This window comes from Eucyclogobius newberryi, unplaced genomic scaffold, assembly GCF_026437365.1.
Source record: "Eucyclogobius newberryi isolate DKJ021-1_F unplaced genomic scaffold, fEucNew1.0.hap1 SCAF_6, whole genome shotgun sequence".
NCBI lineage: Eukaryota > Metazoa > Chordata > Actinopteri > Gobiiformes > Gobiidae > Eucyclogobius > Eucyclogobius newberryi.
In genome coordinates, this window is record NW_027316278.1 from 19,348,484 (window position 1) to 19,365,745 (window position 17,262).

At 39.0% G+C, this 17,262-nt stretch overlaps 1 protein-coding gene and 1 long non-coding RNA gene across 3 annotated transcripts in view; both read right to left on the bottom strand.

Annotated features, from left to right (window-relative positions):
- The window catches only part of LOC140347147 (uncharacterized), a 413,233-nt gene that overhangs the window by 61,803 nt on the left and 334,168 nt on the right, over positions 1 to 17,262 (bottom strand). The window lies entirely within an intron of this gene.
- edil3a (EGF-like repeats and discoidin I-like domains 3a) overlaps positions 1 to 17,262 on the bottom strand; it is a 131,397-nt gene that overhangs the window by 49,925 nt on the left and 64,210 nt on the right. For both annotated transcript variants that reach the window (XM_072432742.1, XM_072432741.1), the window contains exon 4: positions 8,529 to 8,642. In XM_072432742.1, the coding sequence (XP_072288843.1) occupies positions 8,529 to 8,642 (114 nt within the window). The remainder of the gene's footprint in view (positions 1 to 8,528; positions 8,643 to 17,262) is intronic.

The window sequence follows — 17,262 nt, forward strand, 5'->3', positions numbered from 1 at the left end:
CCGTGACTGTAAAGCAAGTAGCATTTCTCTCAGACGACCGAGACCACGTAATGCCAAAATTATCACCCCAAACTGTAAAAGGACAAAGGAAAAGTCATAAGAGGATTTTGGAGGGAGACTTCCAGTGTGCTCAGATGACGTGGCAGAGATGCGGAGATAAGGGGGGTCAACAAGGCAGGAGAATGGGAAGAAAGCAGTTCAGAGGACGCTCTGAACTGATGAAATAAGTAAAACTAAACTCAGCTGGTTTTAAATTTTAGTATTTCAACAAATTTTAAGGGTTTTGTTTCATTGACAACAATCACTTATAAAGATTGCATTAAACTTGGTAAGAGATAAAGATGAATTCAGATTTTCATAGATGGCCAATATTTTGGGGAATGTGATCACAAGACAGGACACTTCCTGTCCCAGACATAGAAGACAAAAGTTGTGTTTTTACGGTATCGTGTTTTTTGTGTGCACAGAACAAACCTATGTTTTGTTTTGTTTTATTTTTGGACTTGACGAAAATTATCTTTTTGGACTTATTATGTAACCATAATGCATGACGAGATGAAAGTACAGGACGAAAAGACAAGTGTTTTTAAATTTAGGATCAAATGCAGGCATGGGCCTGGGGAGTGATAATGTGGGTAAATGAGTGACTACTGAAGTTTTTGGACATAGGCGTAGAACGGGCAGTAAGTAAAGTGATAGTAAAAGTTATATCAGTAACTTATTTATTTGTATTATCATGAGGAAACCTCGTATTGCATGTAGACGTAAGTGAGGGAATAAGTTAAATAGTGACGTCCAATGCCCTCCCAGGAAAGACATGAATGGGTCATTAACTAGGGCAATTGACGCAGAAGTGGGGGGACATGGGACATACATGTGTTTATTAACTAACAGGGTGACAACAGGACACCAAGTCATGAAAGATAGTCAGAGATAAGGGGCTATTGACTGGCAAAGAATCTGGAGGACTCAGGATGGAGCAGATGTTATCTTTACGGATCACAGGGACACCAAGAGGTTACACCTCAGGGGGGTTGACTGATGAGTAATAGGAAAAGTTAACATTAACAGGGAAAGAATTTGACATTCTAAAGTAAATACCTGAATGATTGTTGAGATTGAATCAAGAATTGAATAGATTTAAATAAGACAATATCATCTAAATTTAGACGCTATAGAAGTTATGAAAACCAGTGATAACAGGACTTAAACATTATAGGACTCAGGACGGAGGCAAGAGATGGTTAGACTACAAGAAAGAGAGAAAGTAAAAGCAGGTTACAAGTGAGGGTAAGAGTAAGTGAAGAGAGAACGAAAAAGCAGGTTTAGAAATTTGGAAATGGGTGTTTCCTCCGTTAAAAGAGGAAGACAGAGAGAGACAGAGGGGAAGACAGAGAGGAAGATGTGATTAGAGACAAAGAAAAGACAAAGAAAGTAGGCAGCAAGGGGAAAACGGGTTGATAAAAGAGACTTGCCTTATGGACAAGGGGAAGGTTTAGAATCATTTTGATTGTGATACACATATAGACTTGCTAGAACAAACTAATACACAATGTTTGTAAAGCACCACATGAGCAGGTGTGAGAGATTGAGTTTGAAACTCACCTGAAGCACATATAGAAGATTAGCACATATTACATTAGATGTGTGATGAAGAATTCTAAGTTGTGAACTGACCCTTAAGGCCAGCTCAACGGGGAATTATTGAGATAATTATTATAGTTAGATGTATTTGACACACACACACACACACACACACACACACACACACACACACACACACTTTGAAACAAATGGTGGTAAAACAGATAGGTTTGGGCAGTGTAAGATTACACACATAGACTGATTGGACACACAGGGTGGGGGCCCACCGCCGTGTAAGGGGGGGCTCAGCCAGGGATGTGACCACTGAACTGTGAAAGGTCAAGAGGTGACATTGCGGAGTTGGAGTGACAGACGCAATTCCATCTCTTCCTTGATTACATCCTGGATTAGTGAATGTTGTAAACTATCTGGATTATTTAATTTTGTTTAAATGTAGTAGTTTGAGAAATGGGCAAGGCCATATCTCAAAAAGGAGGGATATGTACGTGTAAACAAACATTCCGAATCAATAATTACAAAAAAAATAAAAAATAAATGTAAACAAGAAAACTGTTTGAAATACACTGAACTGTCGAAAAGACTTTGTTTATCACCGCAGCAAAACGTGTTGGAGATGTGGTGTTTACAGAGACGAGCCAAGTGGACGAGCCAAGTGGACGGAGCCACACCGTGTCGTCCTCACACCGACCATTGGAGGGACGAGAACATGGGTGCTCTCATGGGAAAGTGAGAGAAATGTCTGGACAACACAGCGGCAGATCCATAACATCGCAGACGCAGGACTTCGTTTGTATGAGTTTTGTCCAGAGTCTACGGTAGAGTACGATACTCTGCTACAATGGACGGGAGACAGATTCTACAGTACGGAAAGTACTATACTCTGCTACGATGAACGAGAGCCAGAGGCTACGGTGCGCAGAGTACCATACTCTGTGAAAAGAATTAACAGTTATCATCATCACAGTGATGACGATAATATGGGAGCTGAACACCTGTATTATGCAATCGGGACAATCGGGACAATCGATCAACATACACAACTGTGTATACCGGTAAATGGGAAAATAGAGGGAAGAAAATAAGTGATCAACATGAAAGGTTATGAAATGTGTAATGTGAAATGTACAATTGACATGACAGTAGCTGAAGAAACACAATGGCATATTATACAGCCACAGTTGTTTGCAGTAACTAAGAGAGTGCCTTTTTTATCTGCTACAACATAACTACATGCAATGTTAATGAGATTATGAATTGAGATGGGAAATGTACCAGTTCATGTGTCATAGGTGTGACCGAAGCGAGCAGCGGAAGAAGGTCTCTTAAGGAACCAAGCGAGGACGTATGGTGGTGTGGGGACACTTGTGGGACGTTGTGCCTATGTATCCCTTTTGTGGCCAGCCATGGTCATAACAAAGACCAGCATCACCCAGAACCATACCGCAGGGTCAAGGTCGAGAGGTTAGTGGACGATCTGGTCCCAGTAGCACCTGATACTACATATTTGATTCTATTGGGGTGTCCAGAGAGGTCCCTGACGAGTCAAACTGACTGACCAGAGAGCAGCGGGTTTAAGGGCTTTCCGCTTGTACTTCTATATTTCCCATCACACCGCACAAAATTATAGACAAGATAAATTGTCTGTTTGTCAAATTACAGAGATTGACCAATCTGACTCAAAATTTAGGACAGTAATGCTGTAGAAATGTTGTGGGCCAAGAGAAAAGAAGTGTTTTCAATGTTAGAGAACTGTGCATAACTTTTTGAGTGTAAAAGTGTAATTTTAACACCTATATGAAAGACATGTTGAAAACTGAAAAGAGTAATGTGTTTGGCATATGAGACAGTAGACTAATGCTTTGATAAACAGGAGGGAAATGTGATAAAATGTGAATATATGATTATATTTCGGTGATGTATTTTATCTGCATAATAGTGATATTTTATCTGCATCATTAGTCTAAGAGAAGAACGGGTGTGTGACAAACTGCATGTTTGTGAAGGTATCATAAAGATGGGCCAAAGAATGTTGCCCCAGGGGGGGGAGTTGCACCCCCCCTTGCAGGCTTGATCTCTACAGAAAAATACCAAGTGCCTTGATGTGAGGCTGACCAATGAGAAATGTGACCCGCCTATTCCAGAATATCTAATAAAACCAACCAGCATGGGAAAAAACGGGGTGAGACGCAGGAGGATCACGCAGGCTGCGTACCATAGCTTGCGTGATCAGTCCCCGCGTTTTCTCCCAAGCTTGCCATACAAATGTCTGATATTTCTGTGTCGTTTCATATTCTAAGTTGAATTGTGTTCTCGATGTGTTACGGAATAGCATCGGTGTATGTCTCCTCCCAAGGACATTTTCTTATTCCATGACACATTATCAGTGCAGAGTTCTGTCAAGATAGATCCCAATCTATTGAAGGAGGATGTAAGGATATACTAGATTTATCTCAATATATTTCAGTTGTAAATCAGCAGATGCATGACAAAACAATTCTATAGTTCAGAAGCCTTCCCAACAGCAGACTGATTCAATTTCAGTAACCAAACTACAATGTGTTACTTTGTGAAAGGCAATCCAGAAGTGTGTGGGGAAACTCAACTTGAGACTAGTCCCAAAAGACCAGGACATTGCGGACACAAAGTCCAGCCACAGGCACTGGCTCTCATGCTGGATAAAATGTGAAATGTCCATATAAAAAAGGCCCGAAGCAGGGCCGCAAGCAATGGTCACCAAAAAGCAGTGACTTCAACTAGAAATGTCCCTCAAGTATTTGAAAAGGACAGACCCAAACCAACAGACGGAGGGAATATTGAAGAGTCCTGCATTACACAGAAAAGTCAAAAGAAGAATGGAACAATGAAAACAAGTCTTCCCCTGCTGCTACACCATGGGCTCAAGGCTACAGGGAGTCGACCAGAGACAGTGAGTAATGTCTTTGAGGATGGGCTGGGATGCACAGGCGTATGTGTGTGTTTCTATATTTCACTAAGGTAAATCACTGGGGCCACACTTTTTTCCTACTGTGTGATTCACCATTTGCTATGAGAGAGTGGTGTAGGTGTTCGCAGCAAACATCATTTCAACAGCGTAACAAACGTGTGTAGGGGATTGCTTTATACAGACGTGTTTAGGGTTATTGTTTTTGAATGGAGGTTTGTAGTAGATGTTGTTCCTGACCGACCTAAAGTGGTTGGGCGTAATCTGAATTGTGAAGAACCAATGGGTACACTTGCCAGCTAAATGAATTCGACATTTTTGTCAGTTCACCTCTTGAGAATCCATCTTGTTAGGCTGCCACTGATTGGTTTGCAGTCCGCACCAGGGGTGTAACAGGCCAATCACATGGCATTTAGGGCCCACAGATGGGACTGGAACCAATCACAGAGCAGCATTGCAGTTTGGGTGGAAGTCAAAACAACCCGAACAAAACGGCCAGCGGCCGTACTTGAGCCTACCATATTTTCCGGACTATAAGTCGGACCAACCAAAAATTGCATAATATAGAATAAAAAAAACATATAAGTTGCACTGGAGTATGAAATGTGGTTGCAAGTGTGAAAATAACAAATACTAATCACAAATAAGTCGCTCCGGAATATAAGTATACAAGTGTAAATATACGTATAAGTCGCAACCCGGCCAAAACTATGAAAAAAGGTGCAACTTATGGTCTAGAAAATGCAGTATTTTAGCAGAAATACAGACCATTTTGTTTGGTTCAAAGCAATGGTGCTTTGAACATTTGTGGATGAGAAAGAGGACTGTGCTTTTCTGAACACATGAACAATTTAGATTTTTCTGCTTCATCCACTGTTGTGATGCTTCGACCAATCAGTGTGAAGTATTTTTTTAACGTCCCAACAGCTTTCGACGAGAGCGTGCCAGATTGATTCATGTGAAGAACTCAATTCAACGTGAGACTGTTGTAGTGTGGGACGCAGCAGGAAAAAAATGTCCAAAAAACCCAGGTTAGTTGCTTAGTTCAATATTTTATAAAAAAAACTTTATTAGTTGAGTTATTTGAAAATAAATTAAGGCTCTCCTCTTAGCCCACCATGCAAAGTCCACCAGCCAGAAATGCTGGGGATCCAAGCCTTATGTAGCAGGCTGCCTGATTACCGACCAATCAGGCAGGCTCTGCAATTACTGCCGCCACAACTCAGGAGCGCTTAATTATCTCACCTGAAACAAAGTCAACATACAATTAACTGAGGGAGAAAACTAAGAAAACTAAACATTTCAGAAGGAAAGGAACGAACACCTTCCTCTCCCATAAACACCCATAAACATAATCAATAATAAACAAACTACACCATGATATTAGCCTTCATGACAGAGACACAGATCAATCTGATACACAAAAAAGAATAAATTAATAAAAACATACATATATTGATAGATAGATACCTGAAGTGTTACTATAAAAAATACATTGATGAATTGCAAGTGTAAAACCTTTATACTTTTAAGTTAGCTTCTGAAAAATATCTATCAAAGATAGCAGAATGATTGCACCCAAACAATGTTGCATATTGTTCCCCAAAACCCAAACACACTAAGACCTAAAGAAGCATATTCCTGTCTCAAACTTTCTTGTTATTGACTGTGGAGGGGAAAACTGATTTCCTGGATCATTAAGGAGACAAAGCAGCACACATCAATACACAATGTGTTTTCTTTTTTGATAGCGCACTTTATAGATAATGATTGGAACTAAGTAAATACATAAACAGATAGTCATTGATAATAATTGGAATACCTTTGACCCAGTCTTTTGCAGAAGGTACAGTATGTGCACGTTTGCATCACACGTGCATTAGTGTGGATGCGGTGGCTCTCTCTCGGTGCACTCTCGGGCTCTCACCTGGTCTGATGGCTACTCTTAACGAGCTGCTGCCAGGCGTCTGTCAGCCGGAGGAGATGCTCGGCCCCTGGGCCCTGGCCTAGTGGCCCCTGAGCATACATCAGCCAGACAGCACCCATCACTAACACAAGCACTGGCCCTGGTGACAGCTGCATCCATCTTTGCACATGCCCTACCTACAGCCTAACAAATTAGACACCCACTCAAATGAACATAGCACACCAATACTAATGAGCAGTGGGAGTGCGAAAAAGAGGCATAAATAATAGGCAGCTGTTGCCTATACAATGGACATTCCTCTAGTGATGAACAAGATGAAAGAGCCCTCTTCCATATTAACAAATTGAAGTTCTCAAACAGCGATACAGGTACCGCTGGTACTGTCCTGTAAATCAAGAATTAGGATGGACTGTTTAGCTGGACGTACCTCAAAAGCTGCATATTTTGCAGTGATACTTTAATAACTACAGCAATTTAAAACTCGCTCTCTTATCAATGAGCATTTGAACCCCTTTTTAAGATAAACAGAGAAGTGCAATGCAGCTATGTTGTGGAAAAGCCAGAGACAACATCTTTGGCTGATGGTTATTCTTAGCCCTAAGATGCCTTTGGTTAATGAGGCCTGTAAAGTCATCACCTCTGTTCAGTATGCGCCTGTAACTGCCCATTTAGCCCTTATCATTGTTTTTAAATGGGAAAAGGCTTTGGATGATTACAGCAATAACAACCCTGAAGCACTCAGAATAATACATGTGCCAACCATCAGTGAAGCACACAGATTTTGAGAGTTTATTTTTAACTAGAAGTAGAATCGACCAGTATTTTGATGGGAGCGAGTCTTTGTATTTTCCAAAAAAAAATGCTCATCTTCCAACATGTCCCAGGCTATTTTTCATTAGTTAACGCGTCCATCAAATATGATTAAATCTGATAAAGCTCAATTCATTTTTTCTTTTTAATAAGAAAAAAAATGCATATGTATGTAGTTTGTCCATGTGTGTTGCTATAGACCCCGTGTTTGGTTAAGATTAGGCACAAGTCTATCATAGTTGAGGAAAAAGGTTTGGGATTGTCACTTGAGGATCACCTTGGTGGAGTCTGCAAGAGTTTGATCATCATGTACTTTCAAGTCTATCAATGTTGTTTTTTTGCTGTATTATTACATTTGCAACATACGGAGAAAAGCTTTGAATTACTGTAGATTTTTCACAATAGCTCAACCTCAAGTCACCGTGACTTGTCTGCAGGTTTATAATGGATGATTGTGCTGAAGGCATGTTTACTCCATACTATTCAAAAGCAGTTATGGAGAAATATTACCAAAAAAATGCCAATTTCTACACACTTCATCTGCTGTGACTATTACATTATAAGCAATACCATCAGTCAGCATTGTTTCACTGCATTTCCCATTTAGATGAGCATTTTGCTCCTTTTATAATGCTGACTGAATTCAGGATTTTGTCATTTTCGTCAACAAAATATTTGACCCACAGAGGAGATGAATTCGAGCATCATTTACTAAATTAAGGTGCATCAAATTAAATTGTTTTTGTTTTCCTTTGTCTAGATAATGCCACGTCCAATGCTATGTTCAATCAAGAAAAATACTTAATAAATAAAATCAATTTGCACATTTACCCAGCATGAGATATAATATACTGCAAGTTGCAATACAATATAAACATGTTCCTAGATAAAGAAAAGATAAATACATTTGAGATAACATCACTACAACAGAAAATATATAGAAGCTTTATTATGTTCCATTGTTTGTATCAGGGTTATATAAGCAATACCTTTTATGCATTTACATGTTTTTACTTTCTCTTTCCGGGACATTTCAGCTTGTATCCATATGGTCATAGCCATGGTAACTCTTTCACCTTGTTCCAGACACTATTCTAAAGTTAAATAATTGTTGGTGCATAAATGATCTTCTCTGATGTCGGGTTGTGAGAGCTCATTTTAAATCATAATTAACTGCAGGAGTCAGCAGAAGTCTGTTTAATGCGCTAATATTTGATGTGCAAACAGCAGTACCATTCTACTTACTGTACTGGCAGTTGTGGCCCATGTATTCTCCGGGGCATTCGCAGGAGTAGTTGGCCACCAGGTCAGTGCAGATGCCTCCATTCTTGCAAGGCTCCCGTTCACACTCATTAATATCTGGAAGAAACCCAAAACACACAAAGCTGAATTCATTTGTCTGTTGTAGACGTGGGGAAAATTAAAAAGGGCTCTCTCTCATTAGAATGCATTGGTAGAGGCGCTATATTGAATTTTCTCCGTTCATTACTTGATTGAGTCTGACCGTGTGAAAGCGGATGCAGATACAGAAGCAAGGAAAGAAATATGTTAAAGGCTTCTATTACGGTGTTTGAATACATACAAAAAGATCTAATTTCTTTGTGAATTTATGATGCAAAAGATTAGGCTTTGAGTCTGGAACAGTTGCTATTCGTAAATAAAGATTTATTGGCAGTCAATTAACTGTTTAATGAGAAAATATATATCATAACACAAAATAAGCATAGACCCGTATCAAGGCATTAGCACAACTTTTTATTAAGGCATAAGGTCTAACAACGACAAATCTTTCAAATAAAATGTTACATTTGTTTTTACCGGCACCATGTGATTTATTTCGCTTCCTATCTTGCTCCCTTGACATATGAAGACTTTTAAGTTCCGATACTGATACTTTGCAGATACCAAATATCAACCACAACCAAGGCAGAGGCAGGAAAGGGATTGATTTCCTTAAACACAAACAATCTATAACAAACTGATCCAATTGTATTATGTTAACACTTTATCTTTCACATATTTTCTTATCTTATTATTATTATCTTATTATATCAATTCAAACATCAACAGATACAGGAATCTGTCAAGAGAGAGAGATAGTTGTGGGGAGTGGAGTTGAGCTGAGTTCCACTCACATTCTGTGCCAAAAAACTTAAAACAGGAATAATGTATTAATCTACAATAGTTACATGGTTACGTTGGATAAAGTTGATGTTTGTGTTGGACTTCAATATTAAACCAAACTGGATGTGGAGCTAGTAAAGCATCGGCCGCAGCTCGACCCGACTGTAATTCGTTTATTCCTGCAGCAGTGAAACTTATAAATGATGAATTTGCAATCAGACAAAAGGAGATGATTTGTGTTCATGGGCTCATTTTTGTTTTTGTTTCAACAGTAGCCACGGTATTGTCTGGTGTTTTGGTATTGTGAAATGGTTGAAATGTCTGTGATGTTTAAAGCAACAAACCAATAAACTTACTAACGATAAGTACAGGATTAATTCACGATAAGACAAACAACATTAACCTCAACAAAGATTTAACCGAGCACTTGCCCAGCCTGTTTTACTATGTCAAGCCCACACTATAACACCCTGTAGATCTGATGGACAAGCAAAGTCATAGTGTGCTCAATATTCCTATTATCTTCATTTAACCTCATTCCTCCTTTGGGGAAAAATATGAGCAAATACAAAAATAATAGAACTGGCAGGCAGCAAGACAAAAGAGCAGGTATGATAAAGTGTTTCAGTATTTGTACTGTGCAGTCACCTTTGCTTTAATGGGCCTCTGAAACAGCTGTTCTGTTGTGACTACTGCTCAAGGTGAGGCCACATCGCTCCTCAATTACATTTGGATTTAAGAGGTAAACTTCCCAAAAAAAAAAGAAAGAAAGTGTGTGTGCAAATATCTTATGGTTTCCACACTTGCCTGGAGCAGTCACACAACTTTTAATCTTCTTCAACGTGCCCCGAGTTCTTCAGTGACTCACAGGTACGTTTTGGCTCCATAAATATGTAACTAGGTCTGCGATTTGGAAAGCTTAAGAAAGTGAAATATGATTAGAATAAGTATGTTACAGGGCTGCACCTCCCGGTTTAATCTCCACTATCTTGTCAAGTCACCCGGGTGCATTTGGTAATATCTTCAAATATCTTCGAATGTGTAATACTTTAGGAAATAAATCGTTTTGAGGTTTTACACACATTAATTCCAGAGCAGGGCCGGCCTAGCCTATAAGCGAACTAAGCAGTCGCGTAGGGCCCCGAGGCTTTAATAGGGCCCCCAATCTGGCAACCCGTTTTATGCGAAGTGCAAGCGCAGCGTGCGCCACTAGTGTAGTAGCGCTGCTGGCGCGGCAGCGCACACAGCGGTAACATTATAACGCACAAACCGCATTTATTTGTAATGACAATCTGGCAACCGAGACACCAAACCTGCGCTGATTGGTCAACTTCATTGTGCGCGAGGAGCTCGAGAGCAAAACATAAACACAACAGAACATGGTCCTCATGTCCAGAGGAATATATCCCCCCGATGCCGACGATGTAAAGAAACTGCAAACTCAACAACACTCTCAGGTATTGAACTTCTCTTACAAAGAGACGGTTAATGCTGCTGTTTGAAACAACACGAGTCTGTCACGTTAGTTCGCTCAGGCTGGAGGCGACGAGAGCTCTGCCCCGCGCATAATAATATGTCTGAATGAAAGATAATAAGCTTAACATTTACACCAGCCCCGTAGTGTTAGCTGCAGGTGAGGCCGGTGAGGGGCCTCTATGCCCCGGGTCACTAAGAGGCGGAGATCCGGTCCAGACGAGCGCCGTCTCGTCCAGAACCTCTGACGTGAGACTTTGGAGTGAACAGTGTGCGGCCCCTGTCCCGGGCCCCTGTCCCGGGCCCCTGTGCAGCCTCAGTCAGAGATGAGCGGGTTTGAGTTTGCTCTCTCTCACATCACCATGTGTGAGATCAATCGTGACTCGTGATGTCTGTTTTACTTTGACTTCTTAACGTGCAATAAGAGGAATGTAAAAGTTTATGCGTGTAAGGTCCATCAGCCAATCACATCGCAGCATTATTTCACGCAGGAGTCCAGTGTGTGATGTTCTGATCAGAACAAACATTTATATTGTAATTCACTTTTAATAGAGCAATAAAACATTTCAATTTATTTAAAAAGCATCATTAGACTATTTGTTATAAATTATAATAAATTGATAGTGAAAAATAACCAGACATATTATGATTACGTCTGTTATAGAATAATACTATATATTTTTATATAAAAGTGGCAAAGTTGCAGAAACGCAGTCTCTTCACTATAGCGAGGTTTGGACCTTCACTTCTTGTTCTGTTCATTCTCTGGGAATAACATGTTTGCACTGTTTTATCAGTGTTAATTGTTAATCAGGCAATGCTTATGCCATTTGTTTAATTTAATATAACTTGTTTTGTCACTTTAGCAAGAAGGAACAGTTGGGAGCTGTAAAAGATAAATTAGTAAGGATAACTATTACTTTTACATTTTCAGTTAAAATGAATCAATTTGACCATAATTATTTTTCATAGCCAATATTGTATTGAGTAATTAAGTACACTAATGTATTAATAACTGGCTTTAATCATTTTCTCCTGGCACAGTTTCATCACATCATCATTTTATAGCATTACAACCTCAACATTTTACTCTGACTTTAGCCGGCTGGATCACATTAAAATGCACCAGAAGACCCAAAAAAGGTCTGAAAATCTCTGGCCCCCAGACCCCCCCTGTTCATTAATTTAAACTAATGTGCTAATGTGGCTGTAGACCCTTAACGCCCACAAATACGCCCAAAAACATATCTGGGATGTGTGTTATTTGTTCAGGGAGTAGAGGTGATGTCAGCGGAATACCAAGTTGCATTGTGGGATTTAAGTTATCAATATTTGAGCTTGTGAGGTGCTGAGAATAAACTAACTGGCAAACGAATGCCCTGGAGTTTTGGTGCGCTTTGTTTGCGTTGAAGAAAGTTCCCATATGTGAATTGTTCACTGACAATGGCAATAAAACTGATTCTGATGACGTGGTGAGGGGCCCCCAAAAAATGTTTTCGCTTAGGGCCCCCTGAAGGCTTGGGCCGGCCCTGTTCCAGAGTCTCCTTTTTGTCAGAAGAGACAGTTATGAAAATGTGGAAGATCAATGGGAAAAATAAATCAATGAATCCCTGTGATAATCTCGATTGTCATGTTTATGCCTTTAAATCTAGAGTAGAAAAAGCTTCAGTTGCAGTCATCTGGACTCAGTTAGAAAAAATAGACGTTTCGACTCTCGAGTCATTGTCAATAAAAGAATTTAGATCGAGAACTCCGATATTAATACTGTTCTGTGGTAAGAATCTAGAATTTGAATCTAGAGTTGCAGTTAAAATCTCCTGCATAGTAAACAAAGCAAAAACATATTTTCAGTCTTCATCAATGTCATATTTCTGCTGAATAAAAATACATTTAATAACTAAGTACATATTTTTTCATTGACTCATACAACAACACAACACAACAAAAAATAATCAAAATGGACAAGTGGAGAGAAGGTCTAAGCTCCCTCTTTTCAAACACAATCACAAACACATTTTGTACTTGACTAAATGCCTCATAAATTAATCAGCTTAATTAGCATGACATTTTTGGTCGCCCCAAAACTATTGCAAGCACTGTTTATTTCATTTCTTCCATTGATAACCAAGTAGAGTTTATGCTTGTTTTTTACATTGGTTCATTATTGAAAATGTTCAGTAGAAAAAGGACAAACTCCTGCAGTCAATCATTTTATATATGTAACTTTTCTTGCCTAGTGTAAAGACTCAGTATAGGTGTTTTATTCATCTCTCTTCAACTTTATTAGCATAATAAACATAACATAACATGACTGAATTATTTTCTCGTATTTTCTTCTTTATTTTCTGTTTCATTTTATTTTATTCCTACTACTCTACTTGGTATCTAAATTTTGTGCAGAATATATATTTGATTACCTATTTTTGAATATTTCGTTTTGACATATCTCTTGTTCTACTGCTGCATTGAATGACTAAATTGAATGCAATATAGAATATGCAGTAAGAACATCTGAGTCAGTTATCAGATCTTCAGTGCATAAGGCCATCATGAGCCAATCACAGCGTGTCCAGCTCTGTCATTAAGGGGGTGGAAGGGGGCGGGTTTGGGTGTATTGGCACTGCCTAAGTGCTAACTCTAATCATATGCAAAATATGCAGCAATCAGCAGTAATTCTTTGTGGCTGATTATAATAACTATGATGAATTAAATCAAAATCATATCGGTTCCTGTGTTGTTTCATATACTTGAGCCCCAGAGGAAATGAGCTACTGCGGGACAATTGCGTGTGATTGCAAATGCAAAAACAGCTAGCGTGTACGAAATAAAACACATTAGAACTGAACTGGCAAACTAATTGGTGAGATACACCGTGGGTAGTGCAAATCTAAAGAATGTAAAACTCTTCAGGCGTGTCATACATAAATCCTGTCAGGTGTAGCATGATGACAACCTGTCAATTTAGGGTTATCAAGGCACTCTGTATTGAGAAAGATTTCCTTCTAAATCAGCATTAAACAGATTGTGTTCAGATGATCACAATATTCCATCAGCCAAAAATATGTAATACAGGTGGTGGGCAGCTAAATGAACAAATGTTCAAATGCAGATTTTTTTGAGTTCTTAGGTCTAGTAACTAAGACAAATCTTCAGTGTTAACAGTTCAACTTTTGCTAATTTTCCTTTGAGATATTTTATGGTAAAGTGCAATGCTCCCCATCTTGGACTATGACATCATCCCATTGTAGTATGTAGTAATAGTGGTCATGCACAGAAATGTTTTCGTTTGAAAAATGCTCTTGAACATTTTGTGGCTGTGAGTAGCAGAAGAAATATGGGCAGCACAGCTGTGTAGACCTTTTTTTGGTCTAATTTTAGTTTCTCGAGCTTTTCTGCGGTGTTGTTCAAATTGACTTTATACGGCAACATTGATACTGATACTGTAGTTTATTTGTTGTTGCTCTGAGCTTAGTTGCTTGTTTGCTAACGGCAGTTGGAGATTCAACTCGCCTCCACACACGGACTCAGAAATATCCTTTTTAAGGAGAGTTCCACTATGTGTAATCACAAAGTCTGCATCAGTGATTAATGTGAGTGCAGCCACAGCATTTGTCTTGTATCTGGTTTTCTACAAATGTTTCTTTGATTTTCTTCTTTTCTATGTCAGGTACAAACTAAATATTTAGCTTTTTAGTTGTAAACTTCTATATTTGTTATTAGACTGTAGCAGCTCTTTTACATGTTGTGATGTGAGCTCCTGACATTACTCACCACTGACACATTCAGAATCCTGTGATGATGCAATTTGAACATTGGCCACAAAAAGCAAAATACATCAATAACAATTCTGAAAATGTTCATTCATCCCTGCTTTTCAGACAGCCGTGTTATCCCAGTCACAGCGATAAGTCATGTTTCCATACTTGTTACCATGTTCAGCAGCAAAGGTTATGGAAGTGGGTAAAACCACTCAAATAGCCCCAAGCAAAACATAGCGCAGTGAGAGCAAAACACGGCAAACTCATCTAAAGGTTTGGCGTTCTTTTCATGTGAGGCCATCAGCCCCTAGGAGCCGCACACAGGCAGAGGTAGACGTTAAAGTAATGTAATGCATGAAGTCAATCAGATGGGAGGACGACAAAGAATGCACAAAGCTACACAGGCGCCGAGAAATGTATTCGTTACTGTCAATACAACTAGTCAACAGCGCTGGTTTCAATTTGCATGCTTACATTCCAGGCTTTAAACAACATGTTTCTGAAATGAAAAATGAGCACAGAAACAAACATGCTCCTTATAAAGCACCTATGATTTTGGCCAAGTCTTGCAATGCCAAAATGACCAGAACAAAAACATTAAGAAGGCCTTCAATTGGGAATAAACTAGAGCTGGGGTTGAAAAAATCGATTTTCCGATTTTTAATCGATTCGCATATTAATGACCGATTATCGATTTGTACGTCCAAAGATCGATTTTTTTTTTTTTTAAATAAAATGATTTTCTACATTTCCCTCAGTGAACTTCAATCTACCTTCAAGAAAGATAATTCAGGACTCCTGAAAATTCAGGACTCCTGGATTATCTTTCTTGAAGGTAGATTGACCCTTAACCTTTTCATCAGTCTTCCATCAGTAACTACCAATACTTGTAAGATTTGCTGTTTAATATTGATATAATACTAGTTTTAATATGTTGCTTCTCTACACAGTCATGAAGTGAAGGAAACGGTTCAAATACATTTTTCATTTTTAATAACATTAACCCCCGGATCGAATCGAAATCGGATCGAATCGGATATCAGATCGAAATTGGATCGAATCGGATGGAATCTGAGAAAATCGGGAAAAAACGATTTTGAAACATAAAAATCGGAATCGAATCGATTCTTGAAATTAGAATCGAAACCCAGCTCTAGAATAAACTGGACCAAACCTAGTCTATATCGAGACTAAACAGGGCTCAAACCAAGACAAGTATTGTATATGTTTTATAATCCAGCCTGAGAAGAACAATAGTGTATGTCTTTTCTTTCAAGGACATTTAGTAAACACACAGAGCTCCTTCTGAAGAAACTGAATCCTAAAATGTTGTAGAACTATATGTAAGTAAGTCGATCTCCACATCACAATTTTCATACAAAATCTTAAATCTTCAGCGTCACCTTGATGTTGTTACATTTCCATCTGGTATTTCCATCCATATTTACAGATAAACTGCACTTGAGTTGGTAATGAGATTTGACTTCTTCCTGTTTTTGTAAACAGCACTTTTTGAGCAGCTGTAGTTGTTGTCAACATGCTATAGACAGACTGGACCTTTGTCAAATAAAGAGCTAAATCAAATTTAAAACTGAAAAACTCCTTAAAACTCATTGATGGAAGTTAAGAACTGAATAAATACTGCGGTAAAATGGTCCAAATAAATAAATACATGAGCAGAGAAGACTGTTGCGAATGACCCTTTCTTCCCACGTTGAAAGTGCACCAAAAGCAGTTTGCTTTTGGTGGTGCTCAGAAGTTTTATGCTCCAGTGGCTGTCACGCTGTTTGCCCTGGCTGCTTCGTCTCTCTTTAAGAAGTGTCTCAGTCCGCCTATAATGAGAGCAATGAATAGCGCTGTGTGTCAGGGACTTACCCCGACTAAGGCATTAAATTGGCTTGAGTGTGTGTCCGGGGAGCAAAAGCAGGGTTGGTTTGTATGTGCATGTGTGTTTGGAGGGTCAGCTCTGTTCACTGGGCTGTCCTGACCCGAGCGCACACTGCACCTGCCGCTCTCTCCCTGTTCAGCGGACTGCAGATGTGCCCAGAGAAATGTGACTTAAAAGCAATTATGGTGAAGAAACAGTGCCAGCCGTAACAATCGTCAACCGATTTGGCAAATTTACCATGACAATTGTGACACATAGTATTTGACTTTTGGGTACAGCGGCTCACCTGGTAGAGCACATACTACACACTGACACACACTGAACTCTTTATATATATTTTCAGCATTTTTACTGTTGAGCTTCATCTTATTCCACCACCTTTTACCTCTGACTGCTGCTGATCGGCACGTCCGTCGTTTTGCCATTTCCAGTTAAGTGGGAATTATGTTCAAATAAAGAACTAGACAAAAGACTTGTATATTAAATAATTACTATATAAAGTAGGTTGATTCGTGGAAAATGTTCACTGTTCATGTACACTAACAAGTCAACACTGTATTGTTTATTTGGCTTGAAAACTGCTTTATAATCTGTATTAAATGTATTCGCAGGTGAGATTGGCAACTAATGGCAACTTCCGGAATTAGGTGAATTAGGTCTGTATTATAACTAGTAATTAAAAAAAAACAAAATAAGACACTATATTCTTAAATAGGATTAATATGATATAATATAC